We start from the raw sequence: 24791 nt of genomic DNA on the forward strand, positions 1-24791 counted from the left end.
CCAGGTCTTGTTTTTGCTGACTGTATAGAGCTTCTCCATATTTGGTTGCAAAGAATATAATTAATCTGATTTCAGCGTTGACCATAGAGGACCCTTACTAATATCCAGTGACCTATGGCCTATATTTAAAGAACCGCCTTTCTCTTTTTAATCCTCTGTGCTTAGTTGACAGCTCAGTCATGTCCAACTCTTTGCAACCCCATGGACTGTAGCCCACCAGGCTCCTCTGCACATGGGGATTCTCCAGGCAAGAATACTGCCATGCCCTCCTCCAGGGGATCTTCCCAACCCAGGGATCAATTCCAGGTCTCCCGCATTGCAGGCTGATCCTAAGCCACCATGGAAGCCCTTTAATCCTCTAGCTGAAAGCAAACCAACCAACCAAAAACCTGGATGTTAGTGATTAAGTTGCTGAGGAAATGCAAATATTACAATCTTTTGAAATTCCAAGTGTCACCAAATATTTGAGCAAGAGAATAAAGCAGTGATATGAAACAAGGTTTTTCAACCTTTACAGTTTGAGCCAGATTAATTCTTGTTTATTGGGGTTGTCCTGTGCATCGTAAGATAGGTAGGAATATTCCTGATCTCTATTCATTAGATGCCAGTACAACCATTCCAACCTCCCAGTTATGATAACAAAAAATGTCTCAGGACACTGCCAAATATGTCCTGGAGAAGGGCAAAGCCATCTTTGGCTGAGGGCTACTATTATAAAGTGATAGGAGGATAAAGTCCAAAGTTTGATAATCAATAAAAAGCTGGAAGAGTGCAACAGCAGTATTAAATTGGTTTTTCTTGTACTATCTCAAAGTTTCTCCAACGTTTCAGACTTTCCCAATGGAATAATTTCTTCATAGTACAAATGACACTTGAGACAAGAAGAAAAGTTTATTTTACTGTCCAATTATTTTCTTAAAAAAATTTAATTTTTGATAAAATAAAACGAACTTTTAGTACCATAGAAACCTTTCAACATGTACAATGACATATTATTACTATGTACAACTTCAAAACAAATGCTTTCAAGTAAAGTGATGTTGAACACCATGACTATACTTAAGTTGTAAGAAACATCCAAGATAGCCAATGTTTTCCTTAGCTTGGAAAAAATGCAACTGAAAAATATAAATAATATCTTCCATCAGCTGTGAATCATAAAAATGCTTTCTGAAGTTCAGTCACCTGGATCTTACGGAATATGTAGTAGTTACAAGGCTGAACAAGCAAAGGGAAAGCTGTGTGTATGTGAACATGAGTATTCCAGGAGCTGCTGGAGGTTCACAGTTAGTCTATCAAAAACGAAAGCTACTCTTATCGTGGTGGGACTTATTCAGTATCTGGCTCATAAGCCATTCTTCACCAGCTCATGGACTCCATTCTCGTCAATGATTAAAGGTGCATGGAATTCTTTATCTGCCACATAACTTTCTAGTCCCTAAAAGGAGGGTCGAAATAAAAACATAGTTAGAAAACGGATCAACACGTCACACAGTGCTAGACTTAGTGGCTATAATAATGACATAAAGCATGAATGCTCAAAGTTGGTTGAGATACAGAAATTTAAAAGTCAATAAAAAAACTCTAGTTTACTTTTAAAACTGGGTTTAATGGCCTACTTATGGAAGCATAAACCAAACAGCAAAAAGAAGGAAAAGCATTCTGATTATAACATAATATTTAAAGTTAATAAGATGACAGTCATTCTTCCTATAATCATCACCCAACAGTTAACATTCTAAGCAAGGTGGCTATTTCTGATGCTAGAACTAAGCAAGCTGACAAGGATCTCCAGAAAAACAAAACAAAACAAAAAAAACAGTACATATTAGAATAAAAGGACCCCTACATCCCCTGGTCTTAAAAGTGAAAGTAGTAAGCATATGAACAAAGTAGACCCACTGAAAAAAATTTTAAAAAAATTATATTGCACTGAAAAAAGCCAGAATATTTACATAAAAAGTAAGGTTTATTTTTAAAAGACCCCTGCATTTCGATGTACAGGTAAAAATGAACTAAACGTTAAACATTCTGTTCATGGCAACTAAGGCACTGGTACAAAGCCTTATCGGGAATTTCCTGAGAGGCTTCTCACTCTCAGGATGAGCTCCTCAGGGGACACCCACTGGAAAATGCTGTATCTTCTCCAAGGACAGCTCTGTGCTGTGCTTAGTCGCTCAGTCGTGTCTGACTCTTTGGGACCCCAAGGACTGGAGCCCACCAGGCTCCCCCGTCCATGGGATTCTCCAGGCAAGAATTCTGGAGTGGGTTGCCATGCCCTCCTCCAGGGGATCGAACCCGGGTCTCCTGCATTGTAGGTGGATTCTTTATCAGCTGAGCTACCATGGAAGCCTAAGGACAACTCTACTTCATCATAAAACATCACAATCCTACTTTTAAAAGAATAGGGAAAAGAACAAAGCAGACTTACTTCTCCAGCATAGGAGATAAGAGGAGAGATTTCACACTGGATTGGCACATCATTGGCATCCTTCAAGCTAAGAAAACAACCAGACATGTTAAAGATTCTGCTTCCCATATTGCTTGCCAGAGTGAAAATACATATTGTAACTTCCCTCTGAGAAGCCTGCAGGTAACAAAATTCTAAACAATTAGAGTAGCTCCTACCCTCATGATCACTAAACTTCCTGGGGAGTAAGTTAACACAAACTCATCATGGTTCAAAGGGCACTGCTTGGGCTATGTGCCAGTAATCAGCGGGGGCTCTCCACAGTACCTCACCAACCCTGATATACTTATCCCTTAATGTACACACTGTCTTTTATCATTTACAAATTTTAATTCCATAAAGAAAGGACTATTTGTTGAGTATACACTGTATTCCAGGCTCACGGCTAGACAATTTGAATCCTTCAGATCTCATTTTAATCCTTGTCACAACCTCGCATGTTAGGTGCTAATGTTGACCAGCATTCTAAAGCTACCCTGTCCAATACAACAACCACTAGCCACATATTGTTATTTAAACTTGGACTAATTAAAATTTTAAAAATTAATTCAAAATTCAGTCTCTCATTCATAATAATCACATTTCAAGTGCTCAGTAGCCATGAACAGCTAGCGACTACCAAACTGGACAGCACAGACATAGAACATATTTCCTTCACTGCAGAAAATTCTAATTGGACTAAAAGGTGAGTTAGATTATCTCCCAGTACAGCCCACATCTCCTAGATTAGCTGAGCTGACTTATTCAGTGTTTCAAGGACCAAAGTTCCTTCACTGCACCCCAGTTAAGGCAAAGTTGAAGTCACCACTTGCTTCCTCTAGATCACATTCTAACATTTACATCCACTTGCAATACTGAGTTCCTAAGTTACATAACACAAAAATCAATTAAGAGTGCTTTTAATATTCCTAAAGTCACTAACCTCGAGATTTTTCACCATTTTGAGAATTTTACCAGTAAGATACAGGGCACACAAAAAATCTAGCCTTTTGCAGCCTCAAACCATTAGCTAGCCCTCCTTTGTTTCACCAAATATGCAAGTCTGACGCTTTGGTGGGGTCAATAAAATCAGAGACCTTCTGAGGTCAGCCACACCCAATCTTTCTCCAAACAACCATTTAGTGAGCCTTCCAGGCACTCTATACCCTACTCCAACTCACTTGCCTGCTACTTCGCAGTCAAACCAGACCAGACACAGGCACTTTAGATTACTGCAAGCCATTCTCAACTATGGTCCCTTTAACTATTCAAATCATACCCACCCTCCAAGACTTAACTCAAGCCCCAACTTTCCTTTGACCACTGCATTTTACAGTAATTGTTCTCATTCATTTATTTATAAAAACAAATAAATAAATTTATTAGACATGTGGTAAGTCACATGACTCCTAGGGTAATTACTATTTATACCACACATTTAACACATAAACAACATCACTGTCTGATGATTTACTTAACTTTAATGTATGTGCATCTTCAATCTCCCAGGAGGCTGTAAGAAATGACTAATTTCTCTTATGTATGCTACTTCAGCCCCTGGGGTTTCAGTACCTGAAGGTCTGTGTGCAGGCCTGCAAATGCATGTTGGCTGAATGAACAAATGAACTATGAGGGTAGACAGATGGGAGACTAATTCAAGTAAAAGATGAATTAAGAAATGGAGCACTTGTGTCTGCAGTCTAAGATGTAGCTGTGTCAGATTGTATCAAAAGAGCTCAAGAGGTCCAGACCCTCTGGGGACAGCTTGGAGTCACATAAAACCAGATGGGAAAATGATGGCCCATTCCATTGATAAGATGTATATAGCCCAGTCCCACCTGAACCCCTAAAGGATTTGGTGTGCCAATAATTAACTGAAGGTGTTTTTGAACCCAAGGAACACATAACCAACTTGAATGTAACTTCCCTTCCATACCACAGGTATCCCCCACAAAACTCAGCAAGTTGGATGCCAGAGAGAAGAAGACAGGAGCTACCATTACCAATTGTAAAATCTCAGGGGATAGGCAAATTAGTTGTCCTCTCTTCTTTAGTTTTGTTAGCTAACACTGCGGAGCAGGTGTTAAGGTGAAAAATAAAAATAATTTCATTTTGTCAAAATTTAGCATCTTGGCTTCCCTTCTTTCAGAATACCTCCGAGCCGCTTCTTCCCACTTTTATAAAAAATACTTCCCTTTCATCCCTCATTTTTAAATAATCTTTTTCCATTCTTTGAGGGTATCCTTTAGTGCTAAGAATTTAGGAAGACCTATTTCTAAGTCCATGATCTCATTTTGGGGCAAACTTTTATTTCAGTTTAACTATTCAAGAAATGACTACAAATGAAGTAAATGAGGGTGAGGGAGTGTGAAATAAAAGAACTCAAACAAGAAATAAATAATGTTTAAAACATTTTGTATCTTAGCTGAGATAGCTGCATGTTGTTTTCAGCTATATACTTAAGCAGTTATCTGACTTAACAGATTGAAAGCTGTGTTTCAATGAAAAGGAAATTCAGGATCAAAACTTTATTTTTTCAAATTGTAAAAGCAGCTTGCTTCCACATGTTAAATATGATGGATGGGACAGAAAATGACAAAAGGCTCTACGTCCCAGCTGCCATGGCACTAGGGGCAACAGTCACCTACGCTGCTCTAAGAACTAGCCAGCTTTGAGTCTACTTCCTTACATCCAGGGCCACGTCCCGGAAGCAGCTGACACTCACAGGGACTTGTCTCTGCAGGGTCAGGATGAGTGGCACAGGCAGGATAAAACACAGCAATGAAATGGACATCCCTGCTACTCTATTTCTGAGATAAACGCCATCTCCAGATCCTTGGCTCTGTACACATGTCCCACATTATCCTAAATATTTAAAATTCAAACTAAACCCAATAACTTTCAAAGTGTAATAAGGATATCAAGCTGTCTCTCTGGCTATAAAGATAATGACTTTTTCAAACTTCATCAGTACCCAAGTAAGAGAAGGAATATGCTACTCCTAGCTAAAAATTCTCAACTGTTAAGACAAAAAGGTACTTTCTTTAGGAGCAGGATAATAACTGACTAAAATAAACACAGAGATACCAAAAATGGAGCAGTTACTATGAAACTAAATCAAAAGAACAGTTTTCTCCACATTAAGAGCCATCCAATACGTCAGGAGCAGTTAGCCTTTGTACTGAGAGCAGATATCTAATTCTATAAGACACATCCATAGAATATCATTTTTACCCAGCTGACGCTTATGCTAAAAAGGGTACTCGGACCCACATTTGTTCTTCCTGGCCTGTAACCTGCTTTAGATTTTATCTTTCCCTTGTGAACTTGTCAGTACAGGCTCAAATACCTATGGTGAGAGTCTTTAGAAAAGCATGCTCCCCCTTTCTAGCATGCACTGAGATTCTGGGTTAGTGCCATCCAGACAGACCTGCCACCAAGGAAGCAGTAACCCCACCACAGCTTCAGCCCTTCACCCCAGACCACCGAAAGGCAGAGAGCACTAAACTACGCCGCCAGTTAGTACGGAGGGAAGCACAGCCCCACCACCATGCACTGCAGGCAGGCTGGCATATTTACTTGTGATTGACATCAGCTGTGATGGCCTCTGACTTTCCATGTGTAGCACTGCTATGTAGGAATAAATAAGCATTAATGGGAATGGAAACAAACCAAACAATAAAAATGAAGTGGAACTGCAAAATATACTTGACTGAAAGGCATGTATTCACGGTAAATTATAAACTTGGCAAAGGAGATCTGAGGGGGCAAAACAAACAAACAAAAAAGCCCACAACAACAACAACAACAAAAAAAAACCCTCAGTGGTCAAAGATGAAGCATGAGGACCATCTGACATGCCACAGAGCTAGCTTGTTGACAAGACAGAGCCTGAAAGTGGCCTTGGACTGAGACAGTCAAGCACTGCTCCTTCTTAATAAAGACAGTTGTTTATAACTTACCCAGTAAGTTCCAATACCCAATGTTCGAACATTTAACAAGGCATTCTAGCACTTTGTGCATACAGTCTTTTTATCCCTTAAGAATTATATATTACATAGCAAAACGTTTTTGACAAAAGTATAGAAACATCAAATAATTTAGAAAGGGGGAATTGTAAGTATCAAGGGAGGTTTTATCATAAAATATAAGACAGCTGAAAAGCATTTTATCTCATATTTGAATAGCTCCAAAGATCTTTTTTTTTTTTTTAAACTTCTAAAATCCTAAACATTTCAACAGTTTGAGTATCAGTGAATATAAGTAGCATGCACATTCCTTCCTGGCACCTCCCTCTGCAATCTTAAAATGCCACAGGGAGAACTGAAGTATGCGTATGTCTCAGAGGCAGCCTGTGGGTGCCAGGTCTTTTGGAGTGGGGGGTTCGTAGATAACACTTGAGGCCACAGATATATGGGCAGCAATAATCAATCCTCTTTCCCTGTGGCACAGTGGCTGCTGATGGTCTTTAACCCCGTGGCATACCAAAAGAACTACCTTCTGACCATTCTTCAGTAGGAGTCATTTCATGGACATGGTAGAGCGGCATCCAAAACAACAAAAGCTTTAGAAGGTTCCTCTTTCAGGGGAAGTAAAGCTACTGCTCTCTCTGTAAGGGGCCAAGCCTTCATTACTTCACATCATGAACTGCCACAACAATATTCAGCTCTTTTAAAAGTTCTAGGAATACATCAGACATAGAGGAGAAAGAAGCCCAAGAGGACAAGTACAGGAGGCAGCCACACCAAGAAGCAAAGATAGCAACCTACCGGGGAATTGCTGGGAGGCGAGAGCCGTTTTCATCTATGAAGTGGCCCCCTGCGTTGAGGACCCAGCAATGATGGAGGGACATCAAAGCATGCCTTGCAGTCGTAGGGTTGTCCTTCCCATTCTGACTGTCTGCATTCTTTAGCGGGGAAAACTCATCTTCCCGTAATACTTCATATACCACAAACTTCCTAGAGTGGAACCATACAAACACTGCTTTATTATGAAGTAAAACTGCATACACAGCTTCTGACGTTTCTCCACATAGCTGAGCCTTTGGTAGTCAATTACAGCCTCTCTTACTGCAATTTCAAATGAATGCTGAAATAAATAATGTTCATTCTTGGATGAAATAAATTTGGAATTATCTTCTTCACACAAAATGAGAAATCCTTCCCCAACAATATATATATGACACAAATCTCAAGTTAATGTGATCTTTAATCAATAGAACAGACAGCAATCATAAATTAAAAGCATGCTCACTAAAACATTTACTCATAGGCCAATAAAGGCCTAACCACAAAATGCGCCAATTCTCTATCTCAATCTTTTTTATCTCTCAGCCAAAATAAGAGACTTTAACAATTTTTCAGGAGAGCCAGATAATACAATAATTGAAATTTTTTAAAAAGCATTCACAGGCAACTCAAACCATATTCTTGCCTTGGTGGTTTCATACCAGAGAATGATAATGAATCTAAACTATATACTCACAGTGAAAACGCCATGCCTGACATACCTGCTGTCAACTGTTTTCTGAAAACAGTGTCCTGCCTAGAAGAGCAAAAAGCAACATCTCAAGACATACTTAATCTTACTGATGCTATTCAAAACGTACTTTGCAAACTGGAAGATATCAAAGACAAATTTTTCCATCTTTATTCCATTTGGTTTGTCTGGCTTAATTAACTGCCCCTGGGAATCCACAAATGGAATCTTCTTTTGAGCCACATGGTGCTGCAACTGAGGTTCATAAATACTATGGAGGGAAAAAAAGAAAAAAACAAGACAATCACTTTCCAAATTTAAAATGCCAAAGAATCTAATAATCACACTCAGAAGCTAATGCATCAACAAATACTAAGACTTTCAAAGGGAAGGGCATTCATTAAATTTCAGTTCATATTTAAATATTAAATAAACAGATTTCCCTATTCATTTCTTTAAAAAATCAAATGATCTCTACAATAAAAAAAAATACACACACAGTTCCTAACAAGGTCTCTCCCGTAATTTCCATGTCTTATATAAAAATGTTCCACTCTCAGCCCTGATTTTCCCAACTGGGATCCTGTCAGGTGTTAAGATGGAAAGATGAGTATTTACAGTTACTATGGGTGAATTAGTAACACAGCCACGAAAAGCCCAGCAGGAAGTATTTTGGAACTGGGGCTGAAATTGTAAGGTAAAGCTTAGTAACTTTTTAAACAGTAGGCAGTCATCTTGATCCGAAAAGCAATCGAGTGAAGAGTCAGATATTGAGAAGGTCCTTCATTTAAAAATCTGGTGGGATAAAACAACTCTTTATTATTAGCTGACACCACTATGCTGATTTCCATGCTTGGTCTCAAGCTCTTTTTTCTTTACTTTCCAATCTACTAGTTCCTAAATGCTAGTCAGAGAACCAGTTAAATTAAATTGAGTGGGCAGCTTTTTAAAAAATACGGATGTCTACATCAACCTTCAGGAATTCTGATTCAGCAGATGAAGGGTAGGTATGTGTATCTTTTGAGGTTTCCAGTTGTAGAGAGAGAGGATGTTGCCTTTCTTACTCACTACTTCACCAGAACTGAGCACAGTTAGAGGGAAGGAGAAGAAAAGGGAGAAGTGCTTTGGACTCCAGTTGATGCAAAAGGAGAATGGGCTACTACAAATTTGCACCTGGTGATAGAGCTTACTAAAAACAACCACAGTGTCAAGTAAACTTCTATCTGATAAAGGAGAGCCTCAGGAAGGAAGATGAATTGTGGATCTGAAGTTTCTTCCTACTTCTCAGGTGACTTAGCTTCTGATTAACAATACATAAAGTTTTTAAAAGCCCCCAGCTTGCCCATACTTGACAACATCTCTCAGAAACGGTACGGTGAAGAAATGGTTGGCAATGTTGCCAGCGTTGAACAGCAGTCGTCCATCTGAGCTTCGTTTCTGAGCTGTTGCCAGAGAAATCTCACTATACTCCACCACCTGGTATACTCCATCCACTCTGCAAACCACTCCAACTGGTTCTGTAGGGTTTGTTTTCTCCACCACCTACCCACCAAAGGAAGAAAACAGTAGAGAAAGAAATCTGATCAGGTGCTATGCTGGAGATCTGTTATTTTCCAAGATCATGTTTACAATCCTGCTTACTTTATCTTTAAGGTATAAAACCAAGAGGAATCTTTAGATAATCATCTATCTTTATATTTGATAGACTACTTTTCAACTAGAAAGAGGTAAATTATTTCCCTCCTATTTATCAACTAACTGCAGAGTAGAAATTCCATCACACACACAGGGTCCAGAAGAAATCACACCGGACTGTGAATAACTACATCCCCCCATCTAATATATTTTCACTATTGAATAGATCCTCAGTCACACTCAACTACTTTGAGAATAAATGAAACAAAATCTCTCTGAGATTCACAAGACAAAAGAAGTAAGGCATTTTGCCTCTCATTTTATATTGCACAAGTCATTATTTCATTTGAAAACAGTGTTGCTTTCATTTTCATTCATGAATATAGTAAATTCCTTATTTTTCAGGCACTTGGCTAGATGGTAGCAGGGTTAGAGCAGGCAGGTCACAGGGTTCCCCCTCCAACTCGAATCAGAAAAGTCCACTCACATTTATGTCTTGCAGGCTTGGTTTTATTTGAAGTAAGAGATTCTATGCTTTCTTAAAGTCTGAAAACCAGTGATTTGATAATCTAGCAAAGGCTCTAGGATGGTGAGGGAGCTGAGAGAAAAGTGTTTAGTCAAAATCAGAGGGAAAACATAAGAGTATATAATTTTTTAAAAAAAAAACCCACAGGTGATTCTGATACCGCACCACCCTATTTATGTATCACTGACCTAAATTAAGTGTTTAGAATAAAATTATAAAGGAACCCTAAGTAATGCACTAATAGAAAACTCAAGCCTCAGATGAGATGAATATTCAGCAGAAGAATCAATCAATCAAAAAGGTTTGAAAATATTTGTTTTGCCTTGTTCTATTAACAATTCAACGTACTCCAGAGTATTTTGAAAAAACTGTCCGCAACTTGAAAAGTCTCTCCAAAGTATACATGAAATTATACCAACGAAATTAAAGCTTTTCTTCAGCAACTGATTTCATAAAATAAATACAGCCAGTCAGTCCCTTCCAGACAACTAAAGTCACTACTGAGCCCTTCGTTTACACTGCAATTAGAGATACAGGCGCTGAGTGTAGCGCAGGGAGGGGAGCTACTGAACGCGCTGGCGTGCTGTGTAGTTTCACTGTCTGCCACCCTGAAAGGGGTACAGTATCCAGTGAAAAGAACCCTTCTCCCACAGAAGTGGATAAAACTGAGAGAACATACAGCAGAATGATTCAAACCAATCATGAGCCTATTTCCAAATCCAGTCTATCAAGCCTTCACCACCTCTCACTTCACATTCTATACAGTGGGTGTCTCAGTAGACAGGGCATCTGGAATAGATTCCTCCCATCCACATTAAAACACACACACACACATGAGGTTAGTTTTCCAATCACTTCTATATAACCCTACTCCTGACCAGCCATGGAAAAAAAAAATAAGCATATTCATAACTTTCCAAGTGTTAATCTGCCAGTGAAAGGTTTGCTTTTATAACAACTATGAACCTCCAAATACTGTAAAAGTCTAGATTATAAAAGAAAGTATTTGTAAAGTACATGAAGTTGGAAGTCAGTTTATATTCTACAGAAAAGATATGCAGCATAGAATTAAGAGGTCTCTTGATTTCCTACAAGTTAAGTCCTGAAAAGGTGAGCTCAAAATAATAACTTTAACCTCAAAGTTACCATAAGTGTTCTACAAAATTATCTTTAGTTAATAATCATTCCTACTCTCTCAGCTACGGACTTCTGTAAAGCACTCCACTAAGTCTTTTCTCAAGGCTCTAACTTCATTAAAGATGCTTCATTCCCCACGGCAGGAGACTATTAAATAAGAACTAAAATGAATTCTCTGCAAAGAAGTTTACTACCCTCTATGAATCGCTCCCTAATTTAGGTGTTTTTTAAAGTATATTTTAACAGCAATGATTTTTTAAATTAAAAGAGTGGGAGGACAGATTAAATAAATGGTTTCTAACATTTCTAAAATTTGTTAACATATACCAGTCTCTTAATATTTCAGTTCCATCTGAATATTTATTTATTCATTCATTGAGAGACCACTACATTTTATGCTAGACACAGAACAAGCAGGAAGACTGAGAATGGATTTGTCCTAGAGGACCCACGGGGTGTAAAGAGAATGGTTATATTTACATCCCTGTATGATTAGAATATTGAAAAAAGTGAGCAAAACAATTCAAGGTTTTTTGAGCTGCCGACAAAAACAAAATTAACGAATTGATTTATTAAAGTGATATAATACTAAAACTAAGAGTTGGGAAACATTTCTAATTCTGCCTCTGCTAATGTGATGATGGACCTAGAGCCTGGAATGCATTTAGTACTGGAACTCAAAGTGTTCATTTCTAGATCAAAGGGGCTGACCAGACGATCTCTGAGGTCCCTCCCAGGTTCAGCATTCTCTGATCATTTAGAATTTAAATTGATTCTGAAGCTGAGTTGGAGAAGGAAATGGCATCCCACTCCAGTACTCTTGCCCAGAAAACTCCATGGACAGAGGAGACTGGCAGGCTACAGACCATGGGTCACAAGGAGTCAGACACGACTGAGCACGCACATGCTGAACAGAGCAGTAAAACTTTAAGCTTCTGTCTTAGAAAGAAGAGTGACACCATGTGGAACAAAGTCAGAAATACAGTTTTGTTTTCATTTCAAAGCTTAGTAGCTTTAAAAAGTTAACCTACTCTTCCTGTTAGGGGAGGGGAGAGCGGTTCTGAAGAAGGACTTGTGGGCTGCTATTGGTCACCAGCGGGCGCCCCTGGCAGGGCACAGGTGAGTACAGTTTCTGCTCTTCCCCCTTCTCCTCTCCAAAGTGGAGAGCACCCTGAAACCACTCAGAGCTGAGCCCCGCCCCAGAACAGGCAGGAGGACTGAACGCCAAACCTAGAATCTTCCGAGGTGGAGCAAACCTCGGCAACTACAATCCAATGCACTATTACAGTTCAATAGCTATTCACAATAGGGCACAGATACTCATACAGTACTGAAAGGGACAGAGGTCTTCAATCAGTGAGCTAAACCCTTAATTTTCAGAGTTAGGAGGAGTCTTTCTAGGTCTATCAGCTTAATCTCTCAAAACTTATACTGGAAAATTAAGACTTCAGCTTCTATGATTTTGCAATAGATTTGTAGATTAATTTTGAAATGGCATCTTTATAACAGAAAATCTCCAAACAAAGATACATCTCTTATGGTAGCACTTCTTTTTTTCTTTTATTTATTTTTTTTTATTGAAGGATAATTGCTTTACAGAATGTTGCTGTTTTCTGTCAAACCTCAACATGAATCAGCCATAGGTATACATGTATCCCCTACCTTTTGAACCTCCCTCCCACTCCCTCCCCACCCCACCCCTCTAGGTTGATACAGAGCCCCTGTCTGACTTTCCTGAGACATACAGCAAATTCCCGTTCGTTGGCTATCTATCTTACATATGGTAATGGAAGTTTCCATCTTACTCTCTTCATCCATCTCGCCCTCTCCTCCCCTCTCCTCATGTCCAAAGTCTGTTCTCTATGTCTGTTTCTCCACTGCTGCCCTGTAAGTAAATTCTTCAGAACCATTTTTCTAGATTCTGTATATATGCGTTAGAATATGATATTTATCTTTCTCTTTCTGACCTATTTCACTCTGCATAATAGGTTCTAGGTTCATCCATCTCACTAGAACTGACTCAAAAGTGTTCCTTTTCATTCATTGTGTATATGTACCACAATTTCTTCATCCATTCATTTGTCGATGGACATCTAGTTTCCTTCCATGTACTAGCTATTGTAAATAGTGCTGCAATGAACAGTGGGATACGTCTGTCGTTTTCAATTTTGGTTTCCTAAGGGCATATGCCTAGGAATGGGACCTCTGGGTCATATGGTAGTTTTATTCCTAGTTTTTTAAGGAATCTCCATACCGTCTTCCATAGTGGCTGTATCAATTTACATTCCCACCAACAGTGCAGCACTTCTTTTTAAATTCATATATTTAAAATTTATATGTAGCTTAATTTGCTTTTGTCAGAAACTTACATGTGGCTTTTGCTTTTGGCAGAAAGGGCCCCCTTCATGTCGATTATAAAATTATTCCAACAATACTGTAAATCAACTAACTGCAGTAAATAAATAAATAAAATTATTTTAAACTTTCTTCTAACATCTTTATGGTTTTTCATTTTGTAATCCATTTGAAATTGATTTTGATATGAGCTCTGAGGGAGACATCTTAGTTTATTTTAAGCCAGTTTCCCATTAATTTCCCTGCAACGATTTGAAATGCCATCTTTGTATACAGTACATTCTTATATATATGTAAGTTTGTTTCTGATTATCTGTTCCATTATTCTGTCATTCTATTCTGATTTCTGCACTACACTCCTAGTTACTTTTTATTTACAACCCATTTTAATAGCTGATAGATTGTTAAAACTCTTCCTTCCTAACTATCATTTTTTCAACATTTTCCTGGTCATTTTTACATGTTTTTTCTAAACTTTACAATAATTTTTCAAATGTCCCCCATATAGTCTCATTGGGACTTTGATCAGGATTATGTTATACTTTAATTCAGTGAGACTTGACACCTTTACAGATTTCCAGGAAAGTAATATTTACATTAGCATTTTAAAATCTTCCCAAAGTATTATTAAGGTCTTTCATGTCACAAAGTAAAGTCTCTTATATTATCATCTGTGCAACTAAGAAAAAAATGCTAAAAATTTCTATGGCAAGGACAGTCTTATACAGCATTACAAACCTCCCTCTGTTTCAGTATCCGTATGTTTGTGAGCACTCAAGCAGTTATTTAATCTCCTTAACTTGCCTTCCACGCAATCTACATATTTCCACCTTAATGCACAAGACTATCATGAGTTACCTTGTCAAATGTCTTGCTGAAGTCTTCATGTGCTATTTCTACCATATTTCTTTTACTTACTACTCCAGTACCTTTGCCATAGGGAGAAACTTGATATTAATGAATCCAACAACTTGATAATTATTAAGTCCATCCCAGACCCAGTGATGACCATTCACTTTCCCAGGTACTTACAAATCATCCTCACATATTGTAAACTCTTACTTGTGATGAACTAAGCATACACCATTATTTATAGAATCAAATGCTGCAAAACTAAAGAAAAAGTAGGTATGGGACAATTTAGCTACTTTAGAAGATGAATGGTTTTAAAACATCCAAATCACCCTAAAAAGTCTAGCTTGACTCCTAGAATATATACTGACAAGAGAAAGGCCACATAAAACCTCATTATAGTTGAGAAAGGCATTACCTTTGCTCCACAGTCTGCTCCTTTCTGAATGCAAAATCCAATAAACCGTGGGTCTGCCACTTTTACTAATATGTTGTCAACACAATAGACATGGATGCTCCAAATGCCTCTTTGCTCCATATCCTCCACAATATTCTGGGCTGCAAGAGCCCGATAAAGACCACCATTCCCATCTGGAAAAAAAACAACAAAAACTGCCTGTTAGTAGCAAACCAAAATTCATCATGAAGGTAACTCAAAGATAGTTCAATGTTTCTAAACAGGGCAGAAGATCTCTGAAAACCAGTTTTACATGACAGGGCCAAGAAAAACTGAGTATCCATAAGTAAGGATTCAGAGATCAAAAAGTTATACTATATGATATTGAAGATAATTTACCATAAGTATACAGAGAATAACATTATTAATATAAGACTAGGCAATCCCGAAGAACATACTTTTAACTCAGTTCTTTTAACAATCTGGCCCATAATACACAGTGAAACATAAAATTCTTTATCAGGCAATGATTATTTTATAACATTTCAAGTTTTATTTGCATGATTCAAATTAGCTCTGTATTAATAGCCCCAACACTGCCAATTTCATACACCTCAATAATAAACATATGTGACCATCTGTACCAAACAATTTGTTAAGAAAGCAGATTAATATGAAGGTCTACGGTGATTTAAACTAAATACAGGTCAAAGCCTCTTCTTTCTCCATCTATTTTTAGTACTGCTTTAATATACTTCTTCCATAACAACCTCAGTTATAGCCTAAATGATGACAAAAAAAATTAGACAACTTCAGAAAACTAAGTTAAAAATAGCAAACTCTTCCATTAATTAAAAAGAATTAATCAGGGGTTAAAAAAAAAGAGTTGAGATGAAATAAAAGTCTACATCTGCAGAGCACCACTGTAAAGACTATTTTTTATTTCCTTTCACCCTTTTCTCCAAGAAGTGAGTCACACAGATGAGAATCTGTGAGTTCTGTATTTCCCATTCTCTTACTTAACTTACTGAAACTATTTCACTGTCATTTGATACCTACAAATGATTATTTTAATACTGCTTAAGAATGAATGCTACAGACAAACTAAAATCTAGCCTCATTTTTTTTTTTTTTTTTTTTTATTTTTCAGTGGGTTTTGTCATACATTGATATGAATCAGCCATAGAGCTACACGAATTCCCCATCCCGGTCTCCCATCCCACCTCCCTCTCCACCCGATTCCTCTGGATCCCCCCAGCCCAACAGGCCTGAGCACTTGACTCATGCCTCCCACCTGGGCTGGTGGTCTATTTCACCACAGATAATATACATACTGTTCTGTCGAAACATCCCACCCTCCCCTTCTCCCACAGAATTCAAAAGTCTGTTCCGTACTTCTGCGTCTCTTCTTCTGCCCTGCATATAGGGCCATTGTTACCATCTTTCTAAATTCCGCATATATGCGTTAGTATACTGTAATGTTCTTTATCTTTCTGGCTCACCTCATAGCCTCATTTTTTAAACAGCAGATGGTTTCCAATTTTTCACTATGATAAATAATGAGGCTATGAACAATACTGTATATAAAATACTGAGTAAAGAGAATAAATACTCTGAATGATGCTCAAATTGCTGTCAAGAGCACAGGAAGTATAAAAGCATACTCATTTAACCCATGGGCATTTCCATTTTTTAAAATCACTGACAAATTTAATCATATTAAGCAAAATATTAATTTTTGACATCAAAATCACTATAGTGAAAAAATAAAAACTTAATGACCTACACTATGTAAATCAACCATACTTCAAAAAAAAAAAGTCAATGCATTGTGTTAAGTCTATTTCTATTCACCATTAAGTAAGCACAGTTACAAACCTGGAGCCATAGAAACCTTATTCTTCTCTTCCAAAATAATTTTCCCATCAAAACTCATAGCAGGCAGCATTCCCTGCTGAAAAAAGATTACATTCTCTTTCTTTAAACCAAAGTACTTGTGCTTTGTGAAGAATTCCTTTGTAGATTCCATTGTTCTGCCACTGGTCATTATATACCTTGCAAGAGAAAAGCAGATCTTCTAAGCAATAATGCTATGTGAATTAGGGCAAAATAAAGTTTATTTCCTAAGACAAAGAAAATTTTTGAGAGCACTGTTTATTGTTTTCACTTCCTTCATCCTTTTCCTGAATAAGGCAGCATTAGTTGCTACCCAATGGGAATTTCTTCTAGTAACTTAATTAATCCTTATGTATAAACTAAATCTGTGGCCTCCTCTCGGGGGCTGGCCTGCTCCCATGTCTCCGAAGTATACTATCTGCTGCCTATTTTAATAAAGTTCTGCTGCTTGAGCTGTAAAATAACTCTGCAACACAATATTAAAACACACCTCCTGTAACAGAGAACCTGCAACAGAGAGGCTCAAGAAAACATTTCAGAACTCTGTGAAAAGTATATTCTAAGTCAAAATCTGTCCTATTCTCATAAAAGGGATAAAGGCATAAATGCAATACATTCTAATTACCTCTTATGGTTCTTTTTACTAAAATTTTGAAATGACATCTGGGCTCTGCTCACCCTTTATTTACAATCATAAAAGTATAAATATACAGTCTGTTGTCACAAAAATCCAACCCATGCCAATGTAGTAAAAGAGAAAAAAATTCTGTTTAAAATTGTAATTAGTGACTACAATAGCTTTTGCCCTTACTTACTGAAACGTAAACTATGTGTGAGTAGGGATTTTTATCTGTTCTGGTTACTGATATATTCCCAGCACCTAGAGGCAGGTACTCATTTAAAAAAAAAAAACAAGAAAAAAATGGGACTTCCCTGGTGGCACCTAGAGACAGGTACTCACTTAATACCTGTTAAATGCAAAAATGAAGAAAACTGTAAAATTCCCCAGGACAGTCAGTATCTGCCTGATTAACAAATTATCCTGGATATTTGAACTCTGGGCACAAAAACTTTGGGCATCATGATTCAAATGAAAAGGGACTAAACTGTTCCATGTAAGAAAATTTCTGAGTTGTGAGGAGAAAGAAAGAGAAGAAAATCCAACATGAACGTGGGAGAGTAAGGCTTGTAAGTAGAATTTTGGCCACTTAAAACACAGATGTCCCTCAAAAGTCCCCCAGGGAACCAAGACGAAAAACAACAACAACAAAAAAAACAGTTCACAGCTGGCCAATACCCTTCTTAAGAACTAGAAAAGCTGAGGTAATTATAAAAAGCCTATTTTTAAAGGCATCAGAGAGCTACAAAAGCAACATGGATTAGAACTTAAAATTTAAGATAGTGAGAATCTTTCAAAGGAAATCTTCGGATACCCAGCTGCCTTTTCCTGGGGGTATTTGCTGATCTGGGGCAAAGGCCAGTGGTAAGGAATCTGAGCTTGGACCAGGCTGGACAGAGAAACCAGCAGAGCTTTTGTTAGTCACCTGGGGCTAAAATAACAAGATGAGTGACTTCAGGGATTTCAAACACACAGCTGGTTTCCCCCTCAAAACATGACAATTTCCAAAGCTGCTCTGAGAAACAGATTCAAGAGCTAAATCAAAACCTTTTAAAAACAGAGCAGAATTTCCCATAATCTCCTGGTGTTCAGAAGAACAATGGCTGAGATAGGCCCTGGGGAGCTGGCATACAAGCAGAGACAGAATCCAAGTTTGGCCCACAGCAGAGAAACCAGTGAGGCTTTCAGGTTTTGGTTTGTCTTTTTTTTTGTGGGGTTGGGGGGGGTGGGGGGCGCTTCAGGAGGACAAGATAACCCAACACTTAAGGACACGAGTTTCTAAAATGAGAGAACCCACTGAGTGCCCACAGCAGTGACTGGAGACAGACCCACACGTCATCATGAAATTCCAGTTACTAAAGATAAGAAGAGACTCCAAACGCTTTCAGAGGAAAACAGGAGAAAAAAAGACTGAGAATCAGAATGGCAACAGATCTCTCAAAAGCAATGCTGGAACAATAGACCAATGCCTCCAAATTTCAGAGGGAAGCTGATTTTCAATCATATTCTGTACACACACAAACTACCAAAAGTATGATGTTTACAGACTGAGAGAACCCTCTGAGGACCCAAAGGTACTCAGGTAGGGGTTAAAGTTGGAAAGAAGTGTACATTGCTCATTAAGGCTACAGTGATTATCTACCTAGCTATAATACAGATTGATTTTAACATATAAAGTACAGCTCCCAAGAAAATCTGTAGTAACAGGAAATACCTCTGCTTATGAATAAAGTATATATGCATTTTGAATATGATAAGCCAATATATGTTCAGACACTCTCCCATAGTGAATGAGATATATCTTACCATGGAATGATACATTTGTTGCCATGATATTTTTCAGCTAACTGCTGAAGCTTCAGGATACGCTCTGCTTGAATCTGAAAAAGTGTCTTATGGGATGGCAAACCAACATCATACATCCCCTTGGGATATGCAACACCGAGTCTTGTCCCCTGCCCACCAGCTAGAAGAAGAACTGCCACTTTGTTCTGAGAAATCTGGAAAAGTCCTAAAAAAGAAAACACTTGTATCACTCTATAATTCAACACTTCAGGGTTACATATACAAAGGTAGCTACAAAGCGTCACCCTAACTGTATAAGCCATAAAGAACAAGGAATTCACAAGTAATCATGGATGACTACATTGTTAATAAAAACATTTTTATTATTAAAAAATGAAGTTTCTACAATCCAACCAAACACCAGACAATTAATAATATGCTGTAATGAACCAATAATTGTTATTCTGATAAGACTGGAAGGCAAAGACCAAGAGACGCTGCAAGTGTTTTATAAGCACCTGACAACTTATTAGTTGTGGCAGGTCAAGAAAAAGGACAGTAGAAGATCCCCAGACTTCAAGATGAGTGATGAGGCTATTAAATTATCTCCAGCCTACAAATCAATCAATAATAACTGATTAATCAATTAGCATGTAAATATACTAGACAAACTACCATCCAGTAAATGGAAAGACAAGAAATCCTGAGTTGGGGAAGCAGTGTAGAACAATGGTTAAGAAGCCAGGCTCTGAAGTGAGGACACCTGGGTATGAAACCAAATCCAACTGAATGAACTTAGGGAATGTGCCTGCAAAAGGGCATTAGGACACTTTGTGGGATGATGGAAATGTTCTATATTTTGATTGGGGTGGTAGTTTTATGGATGTATAAATTTTTTAAAACTCATAAAACTAGTGCATTTTATTACATGTAATTATACTTTAATAAATTTGTTTAAAATGCCTTTTTTGGGGGGCCATTTACTGCAGCTCAGAAGGATGTGAAACAGAGTTCTTTTGAAACTGCAAGTGAAACAATAAAACTAAAAATGTTATTAAAAGACAGAGACTCTCAGTTTGGATTTGAAAAAAGTAAAATAAAATCTTGCCATATACCACTTCTAGGAACTACCTCATCTCTCTAAGGTAGACAGTTTCAACACCAGAAGGGAGAAAAACCTGTGGGAAGAGGTAACATATAGAGTGGATCTTTGAGAAGCTAGAAAAGCTGTAAAAGGTCAAATGTGATAAAGCAATGGTTGATAGGTTTTGTTCTATTTTCTGAATTTCACACTTTCATTAAACTTCTCAGAAATTTTATGAATGAGGCAGGTCACTATCGATAATTGCAGGTCAAGCCAGAGGGGGAAGTGGTGGCCAGGATCAATTTGTCTGTCTAAATTACCAACTCTATGCTTTGTGTGCGTGTGTGTATGTGTGTGTGTGTGTTGGTCTCACATGTTTCTGACATATTGTGTGTGCATGTGTGTGTGTTGGTCTCACATGTTTCTGACATATTGTGTGTGCATGTGTGTGTGTTGGTCTTACATGTTTCTGACATATTGTGTGTGTGTGTGTGTGTGAGTGCTGGTCTTACATGTTTCTGACATATTGTGTGTGTGGGGGGGTTTGTCTTACATGTTTCTGACATATTGTGCGTGTGTGTGGGTTGGTCTTACATGTTTCTGACATATTGTGCGTGTGTGTGGGTTGGTCTTACATGTTTCTGACATATTGTGTGTGTGTGTGTTGGTCTTACATGTTTCTGACATACTGTGTGTGTGTGTGTGTGTGTGAGTGCTGGTCTTACATGTTTCTGACATATTGTGTGTGTGTGTGTGTGTTGGTCTTACATGTTTCTGACATATTGTGTGTGTGTGTGTGTGTGTGTGTGTTGGTCTTACATGTTTCTGACATTGTGTGTGTGTGTGTGTGTGTTGGTCTTACATGTTTCTGACATATTGTGTGTGTGTGTGTGTGTGTGTGTGTGTGTGTGTTGGTCTTACATCTTTCTGACATATTGTGTGTGTGTATTGGTCTTACATGTTTCTGACATATTGTGTGTGTGTGTGTGTTGGTCTTACATGTTTCTGACATATTGTGTGTGTGTGTGTGTGTGCTGGTCTTACATGTTTCTGACATATTATGTGTGTGTTGGTGTTACATGTTTCTGACATATTGTGTGTGTGTGTGTGTGTTGGTCTAACATGTTTCTGACATATTGTGTGTGTGTGTGTGTGTTGGTTTTATGTGTTTCTGACATATTGTGTGCATGTGTGTTGGTCTTACATGTTTCTGACATATTGTGTGTGTGTGTATGTTGGTCTTACATGTTTCTGACGTGTGTGTGTGTTGGTCTTACATCTTTCTGACATATTGTATGTGTGTGTGTGTGTGTGTGTGTATTGGTCTTACATCTTTCTGACATATTTGTGTGTGTGTGTGTTGGTCTTACATGTTTCTGACACATTGTGTGTGTGTGTGTGTGTGTGTGTGTGTGTGTGTTGGCCTTACATGTTTCTGACATATTGTGTGTGTGTTTGTGTGTGCGTGTGTTGGTCTAACATGTTTCTGACATATTGTATGTGTGTGTGTGTGTTGGTTTTACATGTTTTTGACATTGTGTGTGTGTGTTGGTCTTACATGTTTCTGACGTATTGTGTGTGTGTGTGTGCTGGTCTTACATGCTTCTGACGTGTGTGCGTGTGTGCATGTGTTGGTCTTACATGTTTCTGACATATTGTGTGTGTGTGTGTGTGTGTGTGTGTGTGTGTGTGTGTGTGTTGGTCTTACATGTTTTTGACATATCGTGTGTGTGTGTCAGTCACTCCGTCATGTTTGCAACCCCATAGACTATAGCCCACCAGGCTTCTCAGTCCATGGAACCTTCCAGGCGAGAATGCTGGAGTGGGTAGCCATTCCCTTCTTCCAGGGGATCTTCCCAACAGAGGGCTCAAACCCAGGTCTCCTGCACTGCAGACAGATTCTTTACCATCCTGAGGCACCAGGGAAGCCCTAGGCTTTCCTACAGCTAATATACTAGTACCTTGTGAACTCAGAAACGTATTCTTAATAAACCTAATATAAAATCAAAACTATCCTGATTCTACAATCTGTCTTCACTAGTAACTAAGCATAGCCAAGGATATTATGCAGGAACTTTCTGGCAATTTTTTCAATCAATACATTTAAAAGCACATTAGATACTTCCACAATTTTCACCTTTGATATGGACGCAGCGAGCTTAGCTTCCTGAGAACTAATTTTCTCTCTTTCTTCCTTGTTTATGATGAGACTGTCTTTGTTTTCTCCACACCATTTCACTGTACCTTATTAGAGTTTGAAAATAAAATCTCAAGAGTAATGCTAGACTCCAGTAATTATTACAGTAACTATAATCTAAGAGGTAAGTATAATTTTCCCCTTTTTAGACATAACAGGCTCAGATGAGTTAAGGATCTTGCCCAGGGTCACACAGCTAAACAGTGTGAACCAAGATTAGAACCTGACTCCGCGGCCTATTCACCAACACTGCACTGCCTCCAGCAGTCTCTTGTCATACCCAAACATTTAACAGACATATTATACAGCACCATAACTTATAGGTGCTGTATAACTGTCATTCTAATTGCCTTCTTGCCCCTCCTCCTTTCCATTGAATTCATGAGAAGTTGTGCTGCCTTTTCTTAAATCTCTTACCCATCACCCTACATGAAAAAGCTGCTGAGGTGGCCAAGAGCCCACATTCTCCAAAATTTGTCAAAGACTGAATTTCTAACAGCATTCCAGCTCTGTGCTGCCCTTAAACAGGCCCTACAACCACCATGTAACAAAGACTGGCTTAGATGAAGCAATCTGAAGGGAACAGGGAACCATATAAAGCAATTCTGAAAACCATTTTCCATTTGGTTATTTCTTCAGTTACCAAAGAAACCATGGTTTCGAGGAAATAAATTTAACTCTGCCGTCGCTGACCCAAAAAGCATTATCTAAAATTACAGGTCCATACACCTTACCTAAACTAGATTTATTTCAGAAGCTTACTTCAGAATGCAGAACTCTTCAAAATTTAGAAAACAGATATAATACATATACGATATGTTCATATTTTAACCCAGCAGATCTGAGACAGCTCCTTCTAATCAAATTGAGACAAAAAAAGTTTTTCAATTGTATCTCCGGCTTCCCTGGTGGCTCAGAATGTAAAGAATCAGCCTGCAATGCAGGAGACCTGGGTTCCATCCCAGGGTCGGGAAGATCCCCTGGAGATGGAAATGGCTACCCACTCCAGTATTCTTGCCTGGAAAATCCTGTGGACAGAGGAACCTGGCAAGCTACAGTCCATGGGGTCGCAAAGAATCAGACATAACTGAGTGACTAACACTATTACTACTACTACTGTCTCAACCCTCATATACCACCAAAGGTGTTGGAATTAAAAATATTCCTACATGTGCTCCCCAAAAGTCCCAGATAAATATTCTGGACACAAAGGTCTTTGTTCTTTTTGTACTATTTATTTCTTTATAGAGCACATGTGTTTTAATTGGTTGCACTATTAACGTGGCTTCCCTGGTGGCTCAGTGGTAAAGAATCTGCCTGCCAATGTAGGAGACACAGGTTTGATCCCTGGGTCAGGAAGATCCCCTGGAGAAGGAAATGGTAACCCACTCCAGTATTCTTGCCAGGAGAATCCTATAGACAGAGGAGCCTGCAGAGCCACAGTCCATGGCGTCACAAAAGAAATGGACATGACTTAGCAACTAAACAACAAACTGTTAATGTGGTTCCAGTCATCCTTCCTGACTTTTCACTTTCACCTTCAGTCCAAAGTCACATTATTTCTCTCAGCCCCTTGCCTATAAGAGGTAAGAGCCACACTCCTGGAGTCACTTCCATGTCTCGGTTCTTGCTCGCCGGATGGCCACCCAACATCAATCGTCACTTTCCCCAGGTTCTAACGAGCTATCGAAATTGTTACTGTATCACCTTTTCCCTCCCTTGGATCAGTTCCCTAAACCACTGCTTCATTCAAGATTTCCAAATGGTTCTGTTTTAAAGCTTTTCAAACCAACAGCTGGTAGTGGCCTCTTCCTTCAGTCAAATAAGTGGCATGTGTTTGTTTCCTAAGCCCTCCAATGCCACACTTTCTCCAATTCTTTTTTTTTCTAATTTTTTCATCTATTTATTTCTTTTAATTAATTTATTTTTTATTGAAGGATAATTGCTTTACATCTCCAATTCTTTTCCCATACTTTCTCCAATTCTTCTTTCCCCTGTGGACCTGATAACCCATATAATCACTATATAATAAAAATAGCATTGAGACCTTGCTTGCCAAGTGTACATTTATAGGCAGATCTACATTTACAACTCATCTCCAGCTAGCCACAACTATCATAATGAATTATAACACCATTCATAAATATTTGTGATAAAAAGGTGTCTCCATTAACTTTTCCCTGCTTATACATCTGACTCATGAGCAGACAGAAAAACAAGAGGAAAGAAAGCAGTCCCTAGAGTATCAAGGCCAGCTGCAATTCAAGAACTAAATGTAGCTACAGCTGTTGTTAACAATATCAAATCCTGCCGAGCTGAAGTATTCATCTACTTGATCCATGTTACTGCAAAAAAACTGCATTGTTTATCAAAAGTGTATA

At 38.3% G+C, this 24791-nt stretch overlaps 1 protein-coding gene across 6 annotated transcripts in view; it reads right to left on the reverse strand.

The window, feature by feature from the left end:
- Positions 1–866: 866 nt before the first annotated feature.
- UAP1 (UDP-N-acetylglucosamine pyrophosphorylase 1) overlaps positions 867–24791 on the reverse strand; it is a 33430-nt gene continuing 9505 nt past the window's right edge. For 3 of the 6 annotated variants that reach the window (XM_065946608.1, XM_065946575.1, XM_065946585.1), the window contains 9 exons: positions 19151–19355; positions 16708–16883; positions 14851–15023; positions 9276–9469; positions 8058–8198; positions 7219–7407; positions 6029–6079; positions 2432–2498; positions 867–1438 (listed from right to left, as the gene is read on the reverse strand). In XM_065946608.1, coding sequence (XP_065802680.1) covers positions 1346–1438; positions 2432–2498; positions 6029–6079; positions 7219–7407; positions 8058–8198; positions 9276–9469; positions 14851–15023; positions 16708–16883; positions 19151–19355 — 1289 coding nt within the window. In that variant the 3' untranslated portion in view covers positions 867–1345. The remainder of the gene's footprint in view (positions 1439–2431; positions 2499–6028; positions 6080–7218; positions 7408–8057; positions 8199–9275; positions 9470–14850; positions 15024–16707; positions 16884–19150; positions 19356–24791) is intronic. The other 3 variants (XM_065946614.1, XM_065946601.1, XM_065946593.1) reach the window with 2 other exon arrangements.

This window comes from Muntiacus reevesi, chromosome 1 (genome assembly GCF_963930625.1).
Source record: "Muntiacus reevesi chromosome 1, mMunRee1.1, whole genome shotgun sequence".
In the NCBI taxonomy this organism is placed as follows: domain Eukaryota; kingdom Metazoa; phylum Chordata; class Mammalia; order Artiodactyla; family Cervidae; genus Muntiacus; species Muntiacus reevesi.